Source organism: Myotis yumanensis, unplaced genomic scaffold (assembly GCF_028538775.1).
Source record: "Myotis yumanensis isolate MYYU_CA2020_CCGP unplaced genomic scaffold, mMyoYum1.0.hap1 SCAF_1, whole genome shotgun sequence".
Lineage (NCBI taxonomy): Eukaryota > Metazoa > Chordata > Mammalia > Chiroptera > Vespertilionidae > Myotis > Myotis yumanensis.
Window position 1 is genome coordinate 169,016,100 of NW_027223752.1, and position 24,385 is coordinate 169,040,484.

Below are 24,385 nucleotides of genomic sequence, written 5' to 3' on the forward strand. Positions count from 1 at the left end.
TTCTCCCTCTCCCTTCCCCACTAAGTGAGGTACCTTGACCCACACCTGCCCTTCTTAGATACTCATCACTGGATCCTCTCATCAGAGTGCAGGATGCAGATGTCAATAAACTTGTTTTTTCCTTGTTCAGCTGTCTTTTGTCAGGGCCTGGCTAGAGAACCTAGAAAGGTAGGCAGAAAATATTTTTTTCCTCCCTACAGTTGATATCTGATTTTATATATATCTCCCAGCTTTAAAAAGCTGTCATTAAAAAAAAAAAAATCCTATTAAAAAACATAAGCACCGGAGTCAAAGTTCAACAATCCTTTGAGACTATGGTTCTAGTTTCTTTAACCTTTCAAACTAAACATTAAGAAAATATATAAAAACTATACCAAAGTGCTTAGTGTTTTAGGCAAAACTGCTATGAAGACTTTAACAAAACATTTACACCAAGTACATGCAGTTACAGAGTAAAATCAGTCTTCACACCATAAAAATTCTTACCAAATGTTTTTCATAAATATATTTTAACCCACTTTACCAATATTATTTCATATTTTATCATTATTTCATTATTTATCTTTAGTGAAAGATAAATCTGAAAGCGTGAAATTGTATGGTGGCAAAAAAACTTTAAATAGAATTTTCCTACTTGAAAACCTACCACAGCTATACATTATAATGGGGAAGACTAGAAATAATACCTTATTGCTATTAATAATGGCAGATTACATAAAGTAAAGGTGCTGTGATTCTAAACACAGTACTACTGGAAATTAATAACACATGTAACATAGAACTTGAGTATATAAAGCCATGTCAGCAAACACTGGCAGTATCTACTCAATTAGAAGAGAGTTAGCTTTAGAAGGCTCAGGGATGCAGCACTTCTGCCATATGAAAAAAAAGGCACATAAAAGACACAAAACAAAATATATGTATTACTTTTAGCATGTTAAAAACAATCACATCAAAAAAAGTATACAGATAAAAAATGTCATAGATGACATAAGAAAATAGTGTGTGTATACATATTTTGCATACATACATATATATATAAGTCTACAGTATTTACCACTGTTGATATATAGATTTTGGAGCAGCTCAGATGCTGCTATCATGAACTAAATTGTACAGCTTGATTTATTACAAGTCACAGAATCATGATTTAAAAATTAGAATTAATGTCCTCAGCTACATTTTTACATACATTTATGTCCAAGCTTCACATGATCTGAATCAAGAGCCCAGTGACGTCAGGATTTTGTCTGAGCTTCCGTGTAGTGCTCACCTGCTAATACACTGCATTTGTTTTGTCATTTAATAACATCATTACCAAGGTGATTAAGATTACATTAGACTCATTATATACATAAAAATTATTGTCACATTCACTAGCTAAACAAATGTTACTTTCATTTTAAAAGACATACTTCTGTACCTTGAAAGCTTAAAGCCACAACTTGTAACGAGAAGAACCCTCAACGTTAGGTTTTCCACTCTATTGTTCAAATGTGAACAAATAATGTTGAAAACAAGCTCTCTAAATAAACACAAAGTCCTATTTTCTTGGCATACTCCAAACTTTGTCAGTGTTTTGGTAACTGTAGTGTAAATAGAATATTGTAAAAGACATTGCTAATTTTTTTAACATGGACCTGAATTTTTGTCCCTGAAAAAGAAATATATTTTTGAAATTATGAAAGCCACACTATTAAAAAAGAAAAGGCCATAATTCAGATCATTTTTACAATTTTACATGCTGATAATTTAATGGCCTAAGCGGCGGCAATATCCATTGACTATTTTCTTGAAAGAAAAGAGTGCCAGGAAAAAGATCATGTAAAGGACCACCCAGCCCTTTGTAGTGAGGCCCTGCAGGAAACGAGGGGCAGAAGAAGCAACCACATTGCTAATCCTGCTTTCAAAGGAATTTCCAGGAGTGCGTTCTGCTGCCCCATGGGAACTTGCTGCCTCTCCTACTGGCACCCACAGGAGAGCTGCAGCCTGGGCCACCGCATTCCCTTCACATCTGGCAGGAACATTCTGCTCTGAGCTTTGTGAGCAGGCCAGAGCAAGGGCGCAGAGGCAGGAACAGATCTCGGTGCCCACGGATACATTGAGCCTGCACCTCTGGGCACATGGATACTTACACCTGTGGCCTTCAACTTACTTTCACTGCCACAATTTTTAAGCACCATTAAGTGGTTAGACTTTCCCTCCAATGTCTTTAATTTTCAGATTGAAAGAAAATGGCAGCAGAAAATGAGTATTCTGTGAGATCTGAATTAATCACCTCAAGGCAAACCCTTAGGTCAATTTAGGATCTGGGTTAAAAAATATGAGGGGGTGAGGGGACTTGACTAAAAGACCAGTTAAAGAAAAAAAGGAGGATAAATTATTTCATGGATCTAGATTAAAGCAGGTTTTTTAATGTTTCATTAGTTCTGTGTTGAAGTGTGTATGTGTAGATGTCTATATCTATTTAAAGACAAATACTCTACATAGAGCCTTAAAAATGTCTACTATTCATAGACAGTTTTTCAGTGCTTTGTAACATTACTCAAAGTAAAATGGGCTAGTAGAGTACAAGTGTTAGGTGTTGAGAAGTTATAAATGGAACTAAGTAGTTAATTTATTCTGTGTGCATCCCTAAATGCTATTGCTATGTTTCCACGGTAAATTAATAGATTCAGTGATGATGCAATTACAATGCTCATCTTCAGCAGCATCTACATGGGGATGAAAACACTCCCATCTATTCTTATTACTAACATGAGAATTGTGCGAATTGTTTACAATGGTACAAAATACTGCTTTGGCAATTACAAACATAGCAATGTTGATTCTGGGAGATTTCCACTCTGGTCTCCAGCAAGTATAGATGAATTCTCACAGCAATACCGATTCTTGAATAGAAAGTCCATCCCGCTTTCTGTAGTGATACACTGGAGCCGAGGGCCCTGAATACTGATACCCAGAGGAGCTGGCATCTTCTAAAGCCGGGGAAGTTCTATACCGCACTGGACCATCCACGGAAACTGGGGGGAGGCCATGGTCCTGAAAGGGTACATGTTGAAAGGCAGAATATTTTGTTAAATTGCTTAAGTGGCTACGGTTAGCATCCCGAGTCCATGACTGTTCAGGCATTTCAGGTCTGAATGTGTAACTGACTTCTGACCATTTTCTGTTATCTGGCAAATAATCCACTGGAGGAATGAGGAATTTTCCATTCTTTGGTGACCCTGAATTGCCCGAATATCCCCCAGCACCAATATCAATGGGAAGAACTTCTATGCGACTAGATGGTAGGACAACAGGAGCTGGACGGCTGTGAGATTTCTCTGGAGAAACATTGATGGAAAGAGTGGAACCATGAGGTCTCCTGGGAGGATTCATTTGAGCCCCATGGCTAAACTGTGGTGACACAAAGCTGCTGTTAGTGGTGGGGATGTGCTTTGGAGAATTTCCGTGGTAAATAGGGGGATTGCTGTAAGATGGGGGGTGCACGGGCCCTCGATCTTCCCCATCTAGGTGAGCTGGATATTTTGCATAACTTGGAGGCTGCATTTTAAAAGTAAACTTGTTTGATACTTTCGATGGACTAGAACTTGGCTCAGGAGGCTTCCTTGGACTGTGCGTGTAAACAATATTCCTCGGACTCTGAGAGTAAGCCCTTTCTAGTGCCTCTTCAACAGATGGGCCATTGTCATTTTCAGGTACATTATCATACTGTGATGCATTCGAGCCCCGTTTCCCTTCATCGGCATCCCAGACCTTCATCTTCTGCCTTGCATTTGACACCCGAGGATCTGCAGAATTCGGGATGGTGACTGTAAGCGTGGGGTGTGCAAATCGACTCTTGCCTTCAGTGGCGTATCTGGCAGTTCTTTCAATAGCTGAAACATCTGATGGTTTATTCCATTTGGGCACAAATTCCTTCCTGATATTTGGAAGAGCATTGCTATTTTGGTTAGCAGATGCATGGTCATATTGCCTAGCATTGTCTTGTGGACCTGATGAAGGTTTTCTTTGAAAGTCTGCTTCATCTTTAAGCTTTTTACTGTCCTCCTCCACTGATGCCCGTCCTGGCTGCCTCGCTCTTTCTGGTGTACCAATTCTGCCTTGATGGTGAGGGGAATGCTCGGGCTTTCTGTGAGGCGATGAGCCACTCTCTCTTCTGATCTTATTGGGACTTGATCTGCCAACACTTTGTCCATTGCTCAGGTGACTAATGCCAGCAGACTGAGGTTCAGGTGGAAGCTGTCCCAAAGGTTTCTTTGGAAATTCATCCTCTTTACCTAAAGGAAAGATATACTTATGAGTAACATTAACACATGCGTAAACAGTACCAAATATAAGAACCATGCTATGAATAATTGTATACTTTTCATATGTGTACTCATACACAAGCACACAGAATCATAGTTACAAGAGAAGCACTTTTTAGAGAGATTGACTGTAAAACACACCAAAATTCAAAATCTTATTAGGCAATGTGCAGGTGGTGAAAATATTTTATAACCTTATGTGTAACACATGATTCTTATATTTTGGTAAGACATACTGTTACATGCTTTTTTTTTTTTCAAGAATGCAAGGCTGATAGTCTCATTTCTATTCCTAAAACAATCCTGCTGTTCAATGTCTTACCATCACCTTCACTCTAACTTACTTCAACTTAACATGGCTTTGAAATCTCAGTAAAACTTTTCTTATCAACTTCAAGCAGATCTGCCAAATTTAAAAGCCAACTGCGATCTAAAGCTGTCCCCACATAGTTTATTATTAAGCACCTTTCACCATATTACTGCAAAAAAGAAACAGTACTCTCTATTTTAAAGCTAATATTCTAAGAGGATCCTACTTTAGGGAAAAAAAAGAAAGAAAAAAAAAAAGGAAATCACATTGGGCACTTTTAGTTTTATATTTTACTAGAGGCCTGATGCATCAAATTCGTGCACTGGGGGAAGGAAGGGGTCCCTCAGCCTGGCCTATACCCTCTCGCAGTCCAGGAGTAAGCTGGCAGTCGGACATCCTTAGCGCTGCCGTGTAGGCAAGAGAGGCTCCCACCACCTCCACTGTGCTCACCAGCCCTGAGCCCGGCTCAGGGTTTCTGACTGAGCAGCGCTCCTCCTGTGGGAGTGCACTGCCCACTAGGGGACAGCTCCTGCATTGAGTGTCTGCCCCCTGGTGGTCAGTGCACATCATAGTGACTGGTCGTTCTGCTATTCAGTCAATTTGCAAATTACCCTTTTATTATATAGGATTTTATTTTGTAGAGAATATTCTTAACCCAGCCTATTTCTGGTTTCTCTCAGTGCCCTCCTTCCTCAAAGCTGCAGTCTTCTGTGTTATTGATGATGACAGTGATGCCAGAAATTCTCCATCAACTTGAGTTTCAGGTTGAAGTTTATGTAGGAAATTCTCAAAGTCATCTGCAACTTCGTAAGGTTTCTTGGTAGCCTTTGTTGGAATCTAGCAAGCTCTTTGTTTATTCTTTCCTGCTGCTATCTTAGGAGTTCATTAATTCTGTGCTTATCCCAGTCCCGCTGTGACCTCTTCTGTAAATCCTTGGTTATAAGATCTCTCTCCAGCTAGTCTTCAGTTGGTTATTCGGGATGATTGTCCTATATCTCAGTTGTACTTCCAGTCTGGTCCTGGAAGGAGATGAGTGTAGCTTCCATCTACTACTCTGCCACTATCTTGGATTGAGAGTTTTATGTTTTAAATAACTAACATTAGAAATGAATGAGGAATTAAAGGAAGGTGCAATAAATTTGCCATTTAGCAGACACTGTGTAAACATGACCTATTACAATACCAATAATCAATAAATATCATCTTGAAAAAAACTTGTAAAAATTCCATTATTTAAGATGTGTTTTCACTAATTATTACAAAATATATTCTCCCTTAAAAATAAGCTGCTGCTCACTTCAACTATCCACTTGTTGTCCATCCAACAAATATTTATTGAGTAAGCTCTGCTTTGGGACTGTGCTAAGCAATGAATACATTAGTAGTGAGTAGGCACACCTGGTCTTTGTTTTCATGTAGTTCATTGTTGATAAGGACAATTTTGTTATTTACCCACATATCTTAATTTTCTTTAAGACATTTGAAAAAATAGTCAATGAACTTTCCTTTGGGAGGGGAGTGTGCAGAGAATGTGAAGAAACAATATTCTTTAAATAGGTAAGCTGCCAGAATCAATTAAGTTAAAAATAACCTTTGTGCTCTTCTAATTTGGTGGGTTCTTTTTAAGAAACAGACTTTTTTTCAAACCAAATTTCATATGAAACCCCAGTATATAAAGGAAATCTAAACAACGCTGCTCTAGTTGAAGTGGAGGGGCTCAGGTACCTCCCCTCACCCTTTTCCCACTTCCCTCAGCGGGACAGCTTCTCAGAGATTTCCAACCCTGCCTGCATTTTATAGGCAGGAGAGCAGTCTCGGAGAAGCCAAGTGATATTCAGGGGCAGGAAGAGAATGAGAACCAGGACCCAGCATTTTCACTCCGGGTCACTGTTTTCTTCCACTCTGCCATGTTCATTAAATTCTAGAGAAACTTTGGAATGGTTTTAACCAAATTTAATTTTACTTTGTCAATATTTGTGCAAGCTCTTTATTTTATACATGTGAAAGCACACGAAGTATTAGAATTGGGAATCGTTTGTTTCATTCATTCACCCATTCAACCAATAGCTATAGAGCAACTACTATGGACCAGGCACTCTCGTTGCTGGTGATGCACAAAAAAAACAACAGGGTGAAGCCCCGTCCTGTGGAGCTGCTATGCTAGTTGTGCAGGGCTGTGAGAACAGCACCAGGATTTGGGTGCGGCAGGGCAGAGCAGGGAGAGTCCCGGCAGGAACAGAGGTGCCTGTGCCAGGTGGAGAATGTCTGGGGACAATGAAGAGTCACATCACACAGGGCTTTGGAGACCACAGTAAGAACTCTGGATTTTTTTTCTTTTTCTGAGTTTACTATAAACTACTGAAGGCTTTTCAGCAGAAGAGTAACATGATCTGATGTCTATCTTATAAAGTTCACTTTGAAAGGTGAGTTGGACTTAGATTGTATAATAATTAATGAAAGTAACAGTAATAGCTAACACTCATTGAGCCCTTATATGTCAACACTGCTCAAAAGCTATACATACAGTATCAGCAATAGGCATATAACATAGCTTACTACTACTGTTCTCATTTTATAGATGAGAAAACCGAGGCAGACGTGTCCTTGCCCAAGTGCTCATAGCTAGCCAGTGACAGATGGAGAATTCAAACCCAGAGCTGATTCCAGAGCCTCTTCTCTTTACACTTACACTAAGTGTGAGGGAAGCTGTGAGGAGAGGTTGTGCTAGGATATGCCTTAAGGCAGAGCACAGACACTCGCTCTTGTGCTAGGTGTGACCTGTGAGTGATGAGCGGAGTAAGGTATGGCTCCTGGTTTAAAGACAGTTAACAGCTCGGTGGGTGTTGCTCAGTGGTTGAGTATCTACCTATAAACCAGGAAGTCAGGGCACATGCCTGGTGGCAGGCTCAATCCCTAATAAGGGGCATGCAGGAGGCAGCCAATCAATGATTCTCTCTCATCATTGATGTTTCTCTCTTTTCCTCTCCCTTCCTCTCTGAATCTATAAAAATATATTAAAAACAAAAAAAAAGAGACAGCAACAACAGACAGGTACTACTCAGGAACAGTAGGCATACCAAATTGTTCTGTGTCTTTTCATAATGAAGACATTTTATAATAAGTGACAAATGATTATAAGTGATAGCCCAAATTTTAAAATGCTTGTCACTGGGAAAAGTTTCCTTTGTTCATGAATGCTGCGTATAAAATAACCCGAAGTATTTCAGTTCAGCTCTGACTAGTCTCATAGGAAATACTGAAATCAGGGCAAGAGAGTTGACTCAAAGGCAGCCCAAGTCAAGAACTTTCACAAGCAGTTATCAGCCTTTCTGGTTAAAAACTAACAACAAAAATTGAAATCTATTTAGTGTCCCCAAAATGTTTTTATCAGCTCTACAAATAATGATTCATTAATTCCAAATAAATATATGAATTCCTTCCTCCCTACAGGCAACTGACCGCAACAAACACAAATTATCAAGAAGATATAAAGACCTATGTAATAGAAAAATTGAATCTATGAATTTTCGTTTAGTCCTCACTCTGATCATTTTCTAAGGGCATGCAACTCAGTTAAGTGACTGGCTAAGCCAATGGCTGGTTGATATTCCTTCAGATAATAATATGTCAATCATCAAAACACCCTTTTCAGGTTGGTACATGGGAACCTGATGAAAAACATAACCATTAATAAGAAAAAGAAAATAGTGGCACCCAGAGAGCGGTTAATTTGTGCCTGCAGATGCGTTGTTCCAGAGACAAAACTGGATCAGTTGTAGTGATCGTCATGCTGAGCCCTTTAAGCTGCCCTGCTTCTCCAGCATTCAGTGGCTTTTAGCAGCCTGCAGAGAGAGCCTCGTGCATAGAAAGTAATTTCAAATATATGTATTTTAAATTCTCCATACCAGTACTGTTAAGAAAAAAATAAAAGAATTGCTGCTGCAACTTGCATGTGTGCTCCCTAGAACTCAGGCTGTTAGTGAAAGCTTCTCTTAGTCCAGACTGTGGCTACTCAGACTGTTTTCCCACCTGTATCAATTCACAGCTCATGAGACCAAATCCACTTGGAACTGGATTTTTCAAAGATTAGCTAACTACTGTAGATTGAATGTCTATGGTCCACCTCCGCCCCCGAATTCATATATTGAACTCTCAGTGTAACCTTAATGTAATGGCATTTGTAGGAGGGGCACTGGAAGGTAATTAGGTCACAGGGTAGAGACCACATGATGGAATTAACATACCAACACACTCAGAGTGGAGTACCAGATAGGGCCTCAAAGAGAGGTGTGATCTGCCCAGTGTTCACCTCCCCGTCTGCAAAGGCTTCTAAAAAGTAGCCACGTTGCACTACAGGGACTGTAGCCCTCAAGGTTCCTGAGTTGTGGTCAGTAGTGGGGTGAGGGGAGGCCCTGGCGGAGCAGGGAGGAGCACCCAGTTGGAGAAGTGGTCAGAAAGGGAGCGCTGGACCTCGTGAGGACAGCCATCTTTTTGCCACACCCCTTCTCAAGTACACAGAGAGAGGCGACACCTAAGAGGAAGGCAGGCTGTTCCCTGACTAATGTGTGGAGTCCTGGACAGTGCCTGGCACAGGGTGGCCTCAGTAAAGAGCTGCACTGCCTGGGTCCCATGGATGGACTGGGCACTAGAGTTGGTGATGAGTCACCTGAGAACAAATTGGTGTTTTTCCTCTTCTTCAGCAGGGACTGTGCCTAAAACCACCTCATTGTTACGGGCTGAATTCTGTGCCCTTGGAATTCATATATTGAAGTGGTAATCCCCGGTAACTCAGAATGTGACTGCATTTGGAAGTAAGGCCTTTACTGAGGTGAGTAAGGTTAAATGAGGTCACTGGAGTGGGCCGTGAATCCAATATGATTCATGTCCTTATAAGAAGAAGCCATTAGGACACAGAAAGAAACAGAGACAACCACGTGAAGATGGCCATTTAAAGCCAAAGAGAGAAGAATCCAACTCTGCCAACACTTTCGTCCTGGACTTCCAAGCCTCCAGAATAGTGAGAGAATAAATTTCCATTGTTAAAGCCACCCAGTCTGTGGCATTTTGTTATAGCAGCCTGAACTGACTAAGACAAGACCCTTAGGTCTACATCCTAAATCTGAAAGTTGACTTGCTTTATTAAGTACCCATTTTATGGATTGCTTTTTTTCTGTTAGTAACATGCTGCATATTTCATTATTTATGATCATCTGCTTTTATGGTCCTAGCACATTTTCAATGTCCACAACTATAGTAATTAAAACTTATTTGACATACCACATCAAAGAGGCAACTGAACAGAACAAATGTGGAAGGTGGACGTAAGCGGTACCACATCCAAAGGGCAACTAGAGTTCCATTACTTTGCAGATTCCTGTATGTCATTTTCTAGTCACCAACTTATTGCTAAAACAGTCAGTTTGGGGTTGGCATCCATAAGCATTTTCCACAGACATCAGTTCCAGCTACTTATTGACACTGATGAAGATGAAAGTGCATCCTTGTAAGTGTGGTGCCCAGAATTTAAGCAATATTCTAGGTTTGGACTAACCGAAGCAGAATAAAATAGGGTATAAAAAGGAGCCAATGAGGGGAAAGAGGTTTTGAAAAACACTTTAAAGTAGGAGTGGAAGGAAGAAAGTGGGGAGGAAAGAGAACTAAGGGAGAAAACTGAACATCTTTGGGAAAAATAATACCATTTCATATACTGTTCTTATTCTAATATTCACAGGCTTTTCATCCTGAAATACTTTAGATACATAAAAGGCACACATCGATAAAAACTAACAGGACACACAGTAAAATGTAGCATAGGCATGTATTTCTCAGGACAAGCAATAGAAGAATTGAGAAGGAAGTAATGGAGAGGCTGAGGTGGTAATTTCATGCATGAAACAAAATGGAAAGGTATGCATCATACCCAAGTGGGAGATTTAATTTTTCAATATAAACGGTAAGAGAAGTATTTACCTTATACTTAACACTACTTTATATTCAAGTCAATAGATAAATTTCTCTAAGGAAGAGACATTAATACTCTATGCATCTACACATCGTATTAAAATAATAAGAAAAAGTTAACATGTTCCATTTACTGAATAGGCAAGAGGCCAAAATCCACATTGGGGGAGAAATCTGCCACTATTCTAAAATATCCAAAAGGCAGCATCTTCAAGTAATTTCATGCAATACATTTCTCTTTTCGACTAGACAAAAACCTACGTAAAGTGACTTTTTGTACTCTTTCCTATAATATATAAAATAACAACAGAATTGTGTGTAAGGTGTTGACAAAATGCCCATTGGTATATAGTAAATATACATTATAGTAATGACACACTGTTCATACATACACTACACATGGTTACAAATACCTAAGATCTGCATAGCCAAGAAACTAGGTATAGCAGGGTTTGTAGGGGAAAAAATTCAGTGCAAACAAAATGACACTGTATCTAATCTACACTAATAAAAGAGAAACATGGTAATTAGCGTACGACCGCTACCCTTCCCATTGGCTAATCAGCGTATCCTTATGCAAATTAACTATCAGCCAAGATGGCGGCCGGCAGCCATGCACTGAAGCGATCAGGGAGGCTTGCTTCCTCCAGGGACTGCAGATTCCAACGTTCCCCGCCTCACTTGCCTGGTCTCTCAACTGCAGCTCTAAGCAACTATTACTATGTTGCAAATAAGAAGCTAAACAAAACCAGCTTTCAGTCAGCCCCGGACCGCAACATTGTATCCATGTCTTCAGCAGCGAGGCCTCAGAGCTAAAGCTGGCCCAGAATAAAAAAAAAAAAAGAAAACAAGGAGTGGTTGGGAGCTTTTAGTCAACTGCCAGCGGGAAAACAGCCCTCAGCCCCTCAGCCAGCCTGGCCAGGCACCCCCGTGGGGACCCCCACCCTGATCCAAGACACCCTTCAGGGCAAACCAGCCGGCCCCCAAGCCTCTATCCTATATAGTAAAAGGGTAATATGCCTCCCGGCACCGGGATCAGCATGACAGGGGGCAGCGCCCAAACCCCCTGATCGGCCCTGCTCTGTGTGTGACAGGGTGAGGCGCCCCAACACCCCGCCCCCACGGGCCCTGCTCTGTGTGTGACAGGGTAGAACGATAACCTCTCCATCGGCCCTGCCCTGAGTGTGACAGTGGTGGCGCCCCAACCCCCTGATCGGCCCTGTTCTGTGGGTAATAGAGGGTGGCACCCCAATCCCCCTCCACGGGCCTTGCTCTGTGTGTGACAGGGTAGAGCCATAACCTCCCCATTGGCCCTGCCCTGAGTGTGACAGGGTGCAGCGCCCCAATCCCTTGATCCGCCTTGCTCTGTGTGTGACAGGGGGCGGTGTCCCAGCTCCCCTATCGGCCCTACTCTGTGAGTGACAGCGGGGAGCTCCTCAACCCCCTGATGGGCCCTGCTCTGTGAGTGACAGGGGGCAGCACCCCAACCCCCCTGATGGACCCTGCTCTGTTAGTGACAGGGGACGGCGCCCCAACCCCCTGATTGGCCCTGCTCTGTGAGTGACAGGGGGCAGCGCCCCAACCCCCTGTTCGGCCCTGCTCTGTGCGTGACAGTGGGTGGCGCCGCAACCTCCCCATTGACCCTGCCTTGAGTGTAATGGGGCGGTGCCCCAACCCCCCAATCAGTCTATCCTGAGCGTGACAGGGTGGCATTGCAACCTCCCGATCCGCCCTGCTCTGTGCATGACGGGGCGGCGCCCCAACTCCCCAATCGGCCCTGCTCTGATCCTGACCAGGGGCTGCACCCAGGGATTGGGCCTGCCCTCTGCCACCCGGGAGCAGGCCTAAGCCAGCAGGTCGTTATCTCCCGAGGGGTCCCAGACTGTGAGAGGGCACAGGCCAGGCTGGGGGACCCCCCCCCCCCCCGAGTGCACAAATTTTTGTGCACCGGGCCTCTAGTTACTTTATAAATGTCAATCTCTTGTTAGGAACTAGAACTCTATAAGAGGTACATGGCGAATACCTCAAATGTATAAAGACATTTAAAGACTATGGTCCTTTGCCCCCATAAAGATTTTCAATAAGCACAGAAGAAGATAAAGCAATTTAAAAAGAGGCAGTAAACAACAATGTAAGAAAGACCCTCCTAAAATGTAAGTGCTTAAAAACCCCAATTCCGCCCGGCTGGTGTGCTCAGTGATTAAGCATCAACTCATGAATCAAGAGGTCCCAGTCAGGGCACATGCCCAGGTTGTGGGCTCAGTCCCCAGTAAAGGGTGTGCAAGAAGCAGATGATTGATGTTCCAGTCTCTTATCAATGTTTCTATCTCTCTTTCCCTTCCTCCTTCTCTTAAAAAAAATCAATAAAAACATTTAAAAAAAAACCCAATTCCTCCCCTTCTTAAAGATAGTAATGCCAGTTAGGCTAGGAGGCCTTACATGATAGGGGTGAGGGCCAGACCAATGTGCTGGGATTTGCTTAATTTAAAGGTGTAGATCACATCTACTTTCTATAATGATTTGTGACCAGGGAGCAGACTAAAGACTAACAAGAGAAACGAATTCATGGCTCAGGATCCCGTATCGACATCTATCTTCCATAAGTATTTGTTGACTGATAACACTGTACAAGTTACTCTCATTACTGACCCAACACCTCTGAACAGTGTAAATTCTACATACATTGTTGGCACTTCAGCAAAGGCCCTGGGGGGCCCTCAGGACAACCTCATTTGTGGAGAACCGTGTCTCTCAAAAGATGAGGAGAAATGAAAAGTGGTGGAAAGAAGTGGCCAGAGAAGAAAAGAGGGGAAGAAAGAGAAAGAGAGGACAAGAGTGGGTGATTGTGGTAGGTGAATCATGGAAATGACCGAAAAGAAAAGGAAGGAAAGACGGCAAAGGGATAGGGAAGGCAGAAAGTGGAGATGGCCACAGGGAACCTATGAGGGAGCTTCTCCCGCCTGAGAGCAGGTTGTAATTCCCAAGTCTGAGTGGGGACTTGCTCATGTTACACTGGGCGGGGCAGAGGCCTTTGAACTCCAACAGCAGTACCAAACTCAAGGACTCTGTGCCCAGGCAATGTGACCTTTGCAAATATGAAATTACTTGACTTTGTTATAAAGGCGATTCTTTTAAGAGATTAATTATTCAACTTTCACTGAGCTAAAGATATACAGCATAGATCCTGTGAGGACAAATGCCATCACTAGCAATATTTTCATACGCTACTAAATGTTCTCTACCCTTTTTTCCACAAACATATATCCAATTAAGCATTAAACATTATTGTATAGCCTCTTCTTTGATCCACTGTAACCTACTCGAACACACACACACACACACACACACACACACACACACACACACCGCTGCACTTGGCCTTTGTTTGTATTAATTCTCCTTTCACCTCTAAGCAATTGAGTACAATGAAAGATTGAAACATAATTGATGTCAAAACAGATGACTATGCCCTGGCTGGCTTGGCTCAGTGGATAGAGCATCAGCCTGCGGACTGAGGGGTCCTGGGTTCGATTCCAGCTAAGGGCACATGCCTGGGTTGTGGGCTCCATCCCCAGTGTGAGGTGTGCAGGAGGCAGCCAATCAATGAGTCTCTCTCATCATTGATGTTTCTATCTTTCTCTCCTTCTCACTTCCTCTCTGAAATCAATAAAGAAATAGATTTTTAAAAAACATAAAAAAAAACAGATGACTTAAAAATAGGCAATAAGTATTAATATTTATAATCCATACTTTCATTCTAGACTTCTTTTCAATAGGCATAGTATTGTTTTGTTCACCCCATAATAGCTCCATGCCTAAAATTTCATTCTTTCCTTCTTCCCCCGAAACCACAGGAGTTTTAATGAAGAATTACCGCCCTACTCCTTAAAGGATAGGAAAGCACCACAATTCTCATCAGATACAACAGGGGATGTTTTTGTGAAAATATCACATTAATAATATTTTTTGCTGCTGTTGTCATCATATAAACGGTAAATATTTTTATGCCAGTGCCAACAATTATGATATTCTACTCAAAAAGGGAGATATAACTTGATATATTTAAGAATAAAGGCAATAATATTTAGTAGGTTTTTTAAGCCAACAAAAAGAATACTCTAACCATCCTTAAAAATATAAGGGAAAGAGTCCCGCTTAAGTCCCTCCGGGCTGGTCCATCTTTGATTTTATTCAGTCTCTGTCACCACCCAGTGGACAGCACACTCAACTACAAGCCTTGCAGATTAATTGCCTCAGAAGGCATTAACAGGTTTTTGCACCCAACAAGACATACAATTACAGGAAAGTGCTCTAAGTGCTCTTTCTTGTGAGCAACATTTTACTTTTAAATTTCAACAATAGGAGAATATATATATTCTGACTGTTCTAACAGTATTCACTAAGAAATGGTGGGGGCCACTGTCAGGAAAATTATCCTCAGAGATCTCATTCCCTTCCAGATCAAATATAAAGTTCAACTGAGTTTTAAATTACTGTCACAAAATTCCTTTTAATATACCATCAGCCAAGAGAATATGCAATTCAAACACTATTTTAGCCTCATAACTGGTGATCAAAAGAGTACAGTTTGCTTTCTAAATTATTGCTAGGTTATTTTAAAAATTTTTAAAAAATTACTGTAGTTAGGCTTATGGATTGAATTCCCCCTGCTCCATCATATTAAATCTGAAATATAAGGGAAGTAGAAAGAAGACAATTATTTAAACATTTATCATTTATACACCTGTTTAATACCACATAAATTCAGTAGATTTTTGTGAAAACAATTATTTTTAAAATTTGCACTTCGTGTTTCCTAACATTTCAATTCACATACACATACATCAAAATTGTTGGACATATGTGACTAACACTAGTTTCCATTATGTAAACAAATAAAAGTGAAAATGCACTCACTCAAAAAGTGGGTCAGAGGTTTCTCCTTTATAAACTAACAATAAAATGGACTTATCTCTCTCTCTCTCTGTGTATGTATTCAATCAGGATACAAAACAATTCCATCACTTCAAAAAAGGTCAGTAATGCATTCTGTCCTTTGCATTTTATTTTTGTAATGGTAGTAATAAACATTGCAACATATGAAGAAAATGTTTGTAAGCTGAATTAATAAATTTAAAGAACATTAGTAAGCAAAATACTAATTTCACAAACCTATATAATGCTGTATATGGAAACTTATCCTTGGGGATATTAAAAAACAAACTTACATTGACAAATGCCATATTCCAAAGGGCTGCTGAAAAAAATAACTGAAATGTGTATGTAAAGAAAGCATTTTGTAAGGAGTCTATTATAAGACTCAAAATTTGCTGTTACTATTACTCTTTAAAAGTGGCCAGGAGCAAGAATATCCCAAGAAATCAGAAACACCAATCAGAAAGAATATATGCACCCCTATGTTGATAGCAGCGCAATTAACAACAGCTAAGATTTGGAAACAGCCTAAGTGCCCATCAGCAAATGAATGCATTAAAAAACGGTGGCACATCTATACAATGGAATACTACGCTGCTCTAAAAAAGAACTCTTACTATTTGCAACACCATGGGTGGACCTGGAGAGCATTATGCTAAGTGAAATAAGCCAGTCAGAGAAACATAAGTATCACATTATCTCACACATTTGTAGAATATAATGAACAACATAAACTGATGAACAAAAACAGATCTAGACACAGAGAAGCATCGATCAGACTGTCAAACCTCAGAGGGAAGGTAGGGAAGGGTGGGAGAGGCGGGTAAGAGATCAACCAAAGAACTTGTATGCACATAAGCATAACTAATGGACACAGACAATAGGGGCTGAAGGCCTAGGCTGGGAGGGGGGGGGCGGGGAGGGGGCTGGGAGAGGATAATGAGGTAAAAGGGGACATATGTAATACTTTCAATAATAAAGAATTTAAAAAAAAAAGTGGCCAAGAGGTGGGATGGGTGGAAGTAGGAAAACAAGCGGGCCAAGGGAGTCTTATCTGTCAAACTAAGGAGTTTGGATTTTCTCCAATAAGCACTGAAGCCTCAGAAGAGCTGGCTGTTCTACAAGATCACTCTGGTTCAGCAAGGACGTAAGCAACACCAACACCAGGGCTTCCAGTGTAGCCGATGTGGCTCTGTGGTTGAGCATCAACCTCTGAACCAAGAAGTCAGGGTTCAATTCCCGGTCAGGGCACATGCCCGGGTTGCAGGCTTGATCCTGGGGGGTGTGCAGGAGGCAGCAGATCAATGATTCTCATCACTGATGTTTCTATCTCTCTCTTCCTCTCCCTTACTCTCTGAAACCAAGAAAAATATATTTTCAAAAAAGAAAAAGAAGCACAGAACTTGGCAACTATATGCCATAGCTAAATGGAGAGCCATTGGTGAAGGCAGCAGTGAGAAGGAGATTTTGGATAACTAAGAGGATGAGTGAATGTTGAGTACTTTACCATGATAGGAAATGCAATGCAGAGGAAAAATGGGAAAGGTTGGAGGTGGAATAGGAATTTAGACATTAGGTTTGAAGTATCTGAGGGGCAGGTAGGTGAAAGTGCCCATTTACAGGATCAGTTAAATGGGCCTGGAGCTCAGAAGTCCTAGTACGAAGATCTGGGTGGAGGTTCTGAGCTGGATGTCTTTGAAGTGACTGCATACCAGGGAAATGATGAAAGCACCTGGGGCAGTGTGCAGAATGAGAAGATGGCAAGAACACAACCTCCTAGAGGTCATTGCAAAGACCAGCCCAGGAAAAGGAAGCCGTGGAGGAAAAAGGAAAGGAATGGTTGGAGAGGCAGAGGGGAGAAAGTGAAAAATAGCAGTTACCTGGAAGTGAGCCACAAAGAACTCCAACTGTAACCCATACAAAGCCCTGCTGGGGCCACGTACAAATGAACATTTTCTTCCCATGTTCCAGCAAAAAATCTGGACAGCCGAAACCAGTTTGGCTCAGTGGATAGAGCGTCGGCCTGCGGACTGAAGGGTCCCAGGTTCGATTCCGGTCAAGGGCATGTACCTGGGTTGCGGGCACATCCCGGGTGGGAGATGTGCAGGAGGCAGCTGGTCGATGTTCCTCTCTCATCGATGTTTCTAACTCTCTATCTCTCTCCCTTCCTCTCTGTAAAATATCAATAAAATATATATATATATAAAAAAATCTGGACTGATATTACCAAAAAACAAACAAACAAACACACAAGAAAACAATGTAATGCTGAAGCTGGAAAAGTTTTCTCTAGATAAATAGAATAAAATTCCCAAATTACTCTAGAAAAACACAGACAGGTCCCAGAGCTAAAAGCAAGAAATGTTTTCTTTCTTAAAAAGGTTCCTTCAGTTTCCTATTTTCTCATATTTAAAATAAAAGATAAACTTAAAATGGCTCTCTCAATTATTCTCAGAAAAAGTCTCTCTCAATTGTTCTATATAGGTCATAAGCTATAAATGTGGACCAAACTGACAGCCATAGTAGATCAACATAGGCTTTCTAATCAGAATGACTTTCTTAAGTGACAAAAATCTCTGCCAATGGCTTTATTTGAATAGAAGATAGTTGACGAGAATACAGGGATATTTCTGTACAAATAATCACTAGCCAATGGGGTATGCAAGAAACCATCTGAGTCATTTTAATAGTTCACTTGTCAAAAGTACTTTTATTTAAATTGATGTCTTCATAGTTGATTCACTTGAAGGGATGGAGAGCTAAAACATTATATCTACTTATACATGTTTATTACTAGTGGCCAAAAAGAAGAGCATTATAGAATTAGTCAATAAAACAGGAAAATAACAGAAAACAGGACAGAAATGGTTGAAGTCAGATTAGCAATATAAAGGAAAGGTTTGATACACTCACAATAAATGAAGACTAAAAACACAAATAGTGACATAAGGATAAAGTGTTAGCAAATTAGGATTAGAATGGAACATTTGTTGATAAAAGCCGTCTACAAAAAAGCTACATTCACTTATGTAAATGTATGAAAAGGTTTAGAATATGCCCCAAACTACTGGCCAGTAATTTCCTTTGAAGGAAAGAACAGAAGTATAATGAAGTAATGGGAAGCCTTCACACATAACTCAGCATACTTCAACAATTGTCCAGAGTTCATATGTGGGTATATTTGTGTATTATTTGTGCAATAAAACTTGAGGAACGGGGGATTTTTAGGATAAGCCAGAGATATCTTGTTGCACATAAAAACAAAGAAGTATTCTAAGTCTACTAGTGTTGGATCAAAAGGACACAGGAATCAGTTTAAGAGAGATCCCAATGACCAAATGTACAACAATTTGAGCAATAAAACAATAATAATTATATCTAATTGAAACATTTAGAATAAATCAAATTCCACTAATTCACAATGAGAAAGCAAATGAAAAGGTCATTTGTTGCCATTGAACATAATCTAGATCAACTTCTAATTTTGAAAATTGACAAAGAGAAAGCAAGCATTTATTCTGCCTTTTTAGTAGGAAACACATCTATAATAATAAAAGCATAATATGCAAATTGAGTGAACTACCAAACGGCAGAACCATCCGGACAACCTCTGGCACGAGGGCGTGAGGGCATGACAACCATTTGCATACTAGCTCTTTATCATATAGGATAAGCAAAGCCGAGCCTTTACATCCTTCTTTAAACAAAAAATAATTCTAGATGGTTAAAGAATGAAGCAAAGACCTTGCTGCTAGGAACTGTGTCATTGATGACACACTTCAAGTTAAGATACAGACAATGTCCTCTCCAGAGACTTGTTCCCCATGGACTATCATTGTCTGGGGGACAATGAAAACAGGCCAGTTCAGTGGATGGCTCTGGAAAGTCTGGCTAATAATGAGTTTTCCAGTGCTAGTGACATGTGGGCCTTCAGACTGACACTGTGAGAGCTCATGACTCTGGGCCAAATGCCCTATGTGGACATTGGCCCTTTTGAGATGGCTGTGTACCTGAAAGACGGTTATGAATAGTCCAGCCTATTAACTGTCTGGATGAACTATTTGCTGTGATGGCTTGTTGCTGGGCCTTGGATCTGGAGGAGAGGCCCAAGTTCCAGCAGCTGGTACAGTGTCTCAAGGAATTCCACACAACCCTGGGGGCCTACGTTTGAGTTTCACATCCCACAGTGTCCAGGGCGGAAGGTGCCCACTGGGCTCACTGGGAGCCAGTCATGGATTTTCACCCATCCCGCGACATCAGCAGAAGCACAATCGTCTTCCAGAACACTGTGCCTTAGAAATGCGTCAGAATCTGAACTTTTAAAGACAGACTTAATAATGGGGAATATTTTTTAGATATCACTTTTATTAGGTTGAACTGAAAAGGTTTTTGTAAATTTTTTGGCCAAAAATTTTTAAAACATAGTTACTTTGGACTAGGGGTAACTTCTTACAAAATAAATAAACAGTTTTTAAAATTGTTTTAAAAAAAGAATCAAGCAATAAAAATAAAAACATAAATGCTATAAGATAGAATAAAGGTAAGTAAAAAAAGTTTTCACTCACTATGTAGAAAATCCTTTACATAAGACACAGAAGTGAGATGCCATAAAGAAAAACAATGGTTAAAATTTTTAAAATTCTATATGAAAAGCATCTGCAATGCATATATTAAACTAACCAATTTCTTTAATGTATCAACAACTTGTATAAAAAGGCCAATAGAAAAATGGGTAGAAGATGAACAGGGAAGTTTACAGAAAATAAATAAAACGCCCAATTAATACATAAGAAAGATACTTGATAAAAATGAAAGAAATGCAAATCAAAACAATAATGCAATACTCTGTCCAACCAGCAAAAAAGTTAAAAATTTAATAGTGCTATCTTGTGTTTGTGTGGGTCTAAACAGGTCCCACCACACATTACTGGTGAGAGTTCATAGTAATGCACTACAAGGAGCCAAACAGAAATAACATGCTCACAAAGGTTTTTAAAACTATACATGTGGCACAAGAACAGACATATAGACCAATGGAACAGAACAGAGAACCCAGAAATTGACCCAAGCCATTATGCTCAATTAATATTTGACAAAGGAGGCAAGAGCATACAATGGAGTCAAGACAGTCTTTTCAATAAATGGTGCTGGGAAAATTGGACAGATACATGCAAAAAATTGAAACTAGACCACCAAATTACACCACAGACAAAAAATAAACTCAAAATGGAAAAAGAACTTAAACGTAAAGTGGGAAACCATAAAAATCTTAAAAGAATCCATAGGCAGCAAAATATCAGACATATGTTGTAGCAATATCTTTACCAATACAGTTCCTAGGGCAATGGAAACTAAGGAGAAAATAAGCAAGTGAAACTACATCAAAATAAAAAACTTATGCACAGCAAAAGAAACCATCAACAAAACAACAAGAAAGCCCACTGCATGGGAGAACATACTTGCCAATGTCATATCCTAATCTCCAAAATTTATAGGGAACTCATACATCTTAACAAAAGGAAGTTAAACAATACAATAAAAAAATGAGCAAAGAACTTAAACAGACACTTCGAAAGTGGACACACAGAAGGCCAAGAGACACATGAAAACACTAGTGGCAAGGTGCACGAAATTTGTGCACATTAAAAGGGAATTAATTAGAGGAAACATTTTAATATTGCTATTTGCCCTTTATAATAGAAGTGTCAGAGATGAAAGAAAATTAGTGAAATGTATATGAAAATAATATATACACATATTAATAAATAAACATGATATAACAGCAAAGACATGATATGAAAACAAAAACATGATATAAAAACAACATTGATACAAATGACTGATAAATTAATTAAACTTGTTCTAATATCTCCCTGTATACCACATTAAAAGTAAAAACACTTTCAGAGTGCTGACTAATTTCCCTTGTGATGAAGTATTTACAACTTTAACTTTAATGTCACACGCTGTTCGAACTCGAGAGAAAGCAACATATAACTGACCATGTCTGAAAACGGGATTCGGTAGGAATATTCCTACTCTGTCTAGAATTTGTCCTTGTGATTTATTAATAGTCATCGCAAATGCTGGCATCACAGGAAACTGTCTTTGGATTAAGGTAAATGGGAGGCCAGTGTCAGAGTGGGACAAATCAATTCTTAGAATCAGAACAACCTCTCCTTCTGCAGATCCTGTTAATACTTCAGTTTCGATTATGTTAGGTTGCAATCTTTTGATAATCAATCTAGTACCATTACAAAGACCCCATTTACTATTAAGATTTCTCAGTAGCATGATGATTGCACCACTTTCAATTTTAATTTATGACATGGCATTCCTGAAGGAGTAATACTATTAAGAAATTCGATGGAAAAATTTTCCTTTTTGGCATCATCTGCTGAATCAATGGAGTCATCACTCAAATATGTGTGAAAATCTCCATCAAGTATATCCAAAATTTCTTCATTTAATTTATGAATGTGCTCATTTTTTGGACAAAGAATCACATGTTTAGATATATTTTAATATTATCTACAGATATGTATTTCCAAAGGTAGCTTCAATAATAGATCTGTTACAAATCATTTCACAGGGGATTTCAATAATATCCATTCCTAAATGAAAACTGCTAGCAAGTTTGCCATTTCCAAGTTTTACTAACCATTCACTATAAGCAGAATTCTCTGATCTCATATTTGTTTTAAGAGACAACTTTCTGAAACATCCCCAACCACTACAGTACTTTAAACTCGTTTGTACTATGGCTGATCACATAGCAGCAGCACAATACTGAGACATTGTAGAAAATCCCCTCCAATAAGGAGAACTTTCCCACCAAATGCAACATTCAAATTCATAATTTCTCTTAGTAATCTGTCTACGGCGTTTATAGCATGACTGGATGCCATGGTGCATTCATCAATAATGAGAAGTTTGACCTTTTTAATAGTTTTAGCAACTTCTCTCTTCATATCGAGTCTAGAAATTGAAGTTTCATTTAATGGAATTGGTAATTTATATTGGGAATGAAAGGTTCTTCCACCGAGAAGTAAATTTGCAGTAATTCCTGTGGACGCTGTGGGTAAAACAGTACCTCCTCCCTACTGTCAGGGTCAGGAGTGGGAGCGGGGGCAGGGCTGGTGGGGGAAAGGGCCTATTGGGGTTTTCCTTCCCATGGCTGCCAGAAGCTGGCCCCACCCGAGGCTGCCACTGCTTGCCATCTGTGTGACGTCGCCCCCACTCCACCACCGGTTGCCTCCCTCTTCGGGCAAAAGGCATGGGGTGCCATCCTTGGCTGGCCTGGGTCTCCCTCTGTGGAAAGATAGCTGGCAGGCCCAGCCCCTCTCCCACAGTGTCGCTGGCAGGTGGCCTGGGCCTTCCTTTGTGGGGCAATGGATCACGGAGCCCCCAGATCAATACCCCGCAGAGGGAGGCCCTTCCCACCTGGCCTGGGCTCTGCCATTAATCCCTGCCCACAGGGAGGCCCTGCCCACCAGGCCTGGGCTCTGCCATTGATCCCTGCCCTCAGGGATCAATCACAGAGCAGAGGGAGGCCCTTCCCACCAGGCCTGGGCTCACCATTGATCCCCGCCCACAGGGAGGCCCTGCCCACCCAGCTGGGTCTCTGTGATGGGCCTTCACAGCCTTGGCCGCTTGCCTCGGCCCTTGCAGCCACAGCTTTGTCCGGAAGTTCGTCCAGAAGGTCTCCCGGTCTAATTAGTATATTATTCTTTTATTAGTATAGATGCTCAAAGTCACTAATCATCTGAGATGCAAATCAAAACGACAATGTGATACCATCTCACACCTGTCAAAATGGCTATCATCAACAAATCAACAAATGAAAAGTGCTGGCGAGGATGTGGAGAAAAAGGAACCCTCGTGCACTGCTAGTGGGAATGCAGACCATTGCAGCCACTGTGGAGAACAGTATGGAGTTTCTTCAAAAAATTAAAAATGGAACTCCCATTTGATCCAGTAATCTCACTTCTAGGACTATGTCCCAAGAAATCAGAAACACCAATCAGAAAGGATATATGCACCCCTATGTTCATGGCAGCACAATTTACAATAACTAAGATTTGGAAACAGCCTAAGTGCCCATCAGCAGATGAGTGGATTAAAAATCTGTGGTACATCTACACAATGGAATACTATGCTGCTGTAAAAAAGAAAGAACTCTTACCATTTGCAACAACATGGATGGACCTGGAGAGCATTATGGTAAATGAAATAAGCCAGTGGGAGAAATATAAATATCACATGATCTCACTCATTTGTGGAATATAATGAACAACATAAACTGATGAACAAAAACAGACCCAGAGACAGAGAAGCATTGATAGGCCATCAAACCTCAGAGGGAAGGTAGGGGAGGGTGAGGGTAAGGGGGAGAGATCAACCAAAGGACTTGCATGCATATAAGCATAAGCAATGGACACAGACACCAGGGGGGTGAGGCCATGAGCGAGGGGGTGGGAGAAAAGGGGGGGATAAAGACACATATGTAATACCTTAATCAATAAAGAAAATTTTTTTAAAAAGTTAAAAAAAAAAAGATCATAGTGAAATGATTCTAGGTAACATTGTACCATAATATAAAGCTATAGTCAATATTGAACTCTTCCGATTAGAAATTACATTTATTTTTGCCATATGATTCCTTTAGCTAAAAATTTTCTAAATTTTGCATTCTTGGTTATTTATGAAGTGCTCAATTACTTTCTAAAAGAAAATCTTATTTTTTTGTTAAGAGAATTACAGAATCACAAAAATAAAAAAATCTCAGAAACAAACAAAAGAAAATTAAATGATTTAGTCATACCACTGTGAAGCTAGTAAATCCCATAATCTAGGATTTTTGTTG

At 40.3% G+C, this 24,385-nt stretch overlaps 1 protein-coding gene across 2 annotated transcripts in view; it reads right to left on the minus strand.

Moving 5' to 3' along the window:
* Positions 1-618: 618 nt before the first annotated feature.
* USP6NL (USP6 N-terminal like) overlaps positions 619-24,385 on the minus strand; it is a 192,752-nt gene continuing 168,985 nt past the window's right edge. For both annotated transcript variants that reach the window (XM_070391828.1, XM_070391827.1), the window contains exon 15: positions 619-4,283. In XM_070391828.1, the coding sequence (XP_070247929.1) occupies positions 2,875-4,283 (1,409 nt within the window). In that variant the 3' untranslated portion in view covers positions 619-2,874. The remainder of the gene's footprint in view (positions 4,284-24,385) is intronic.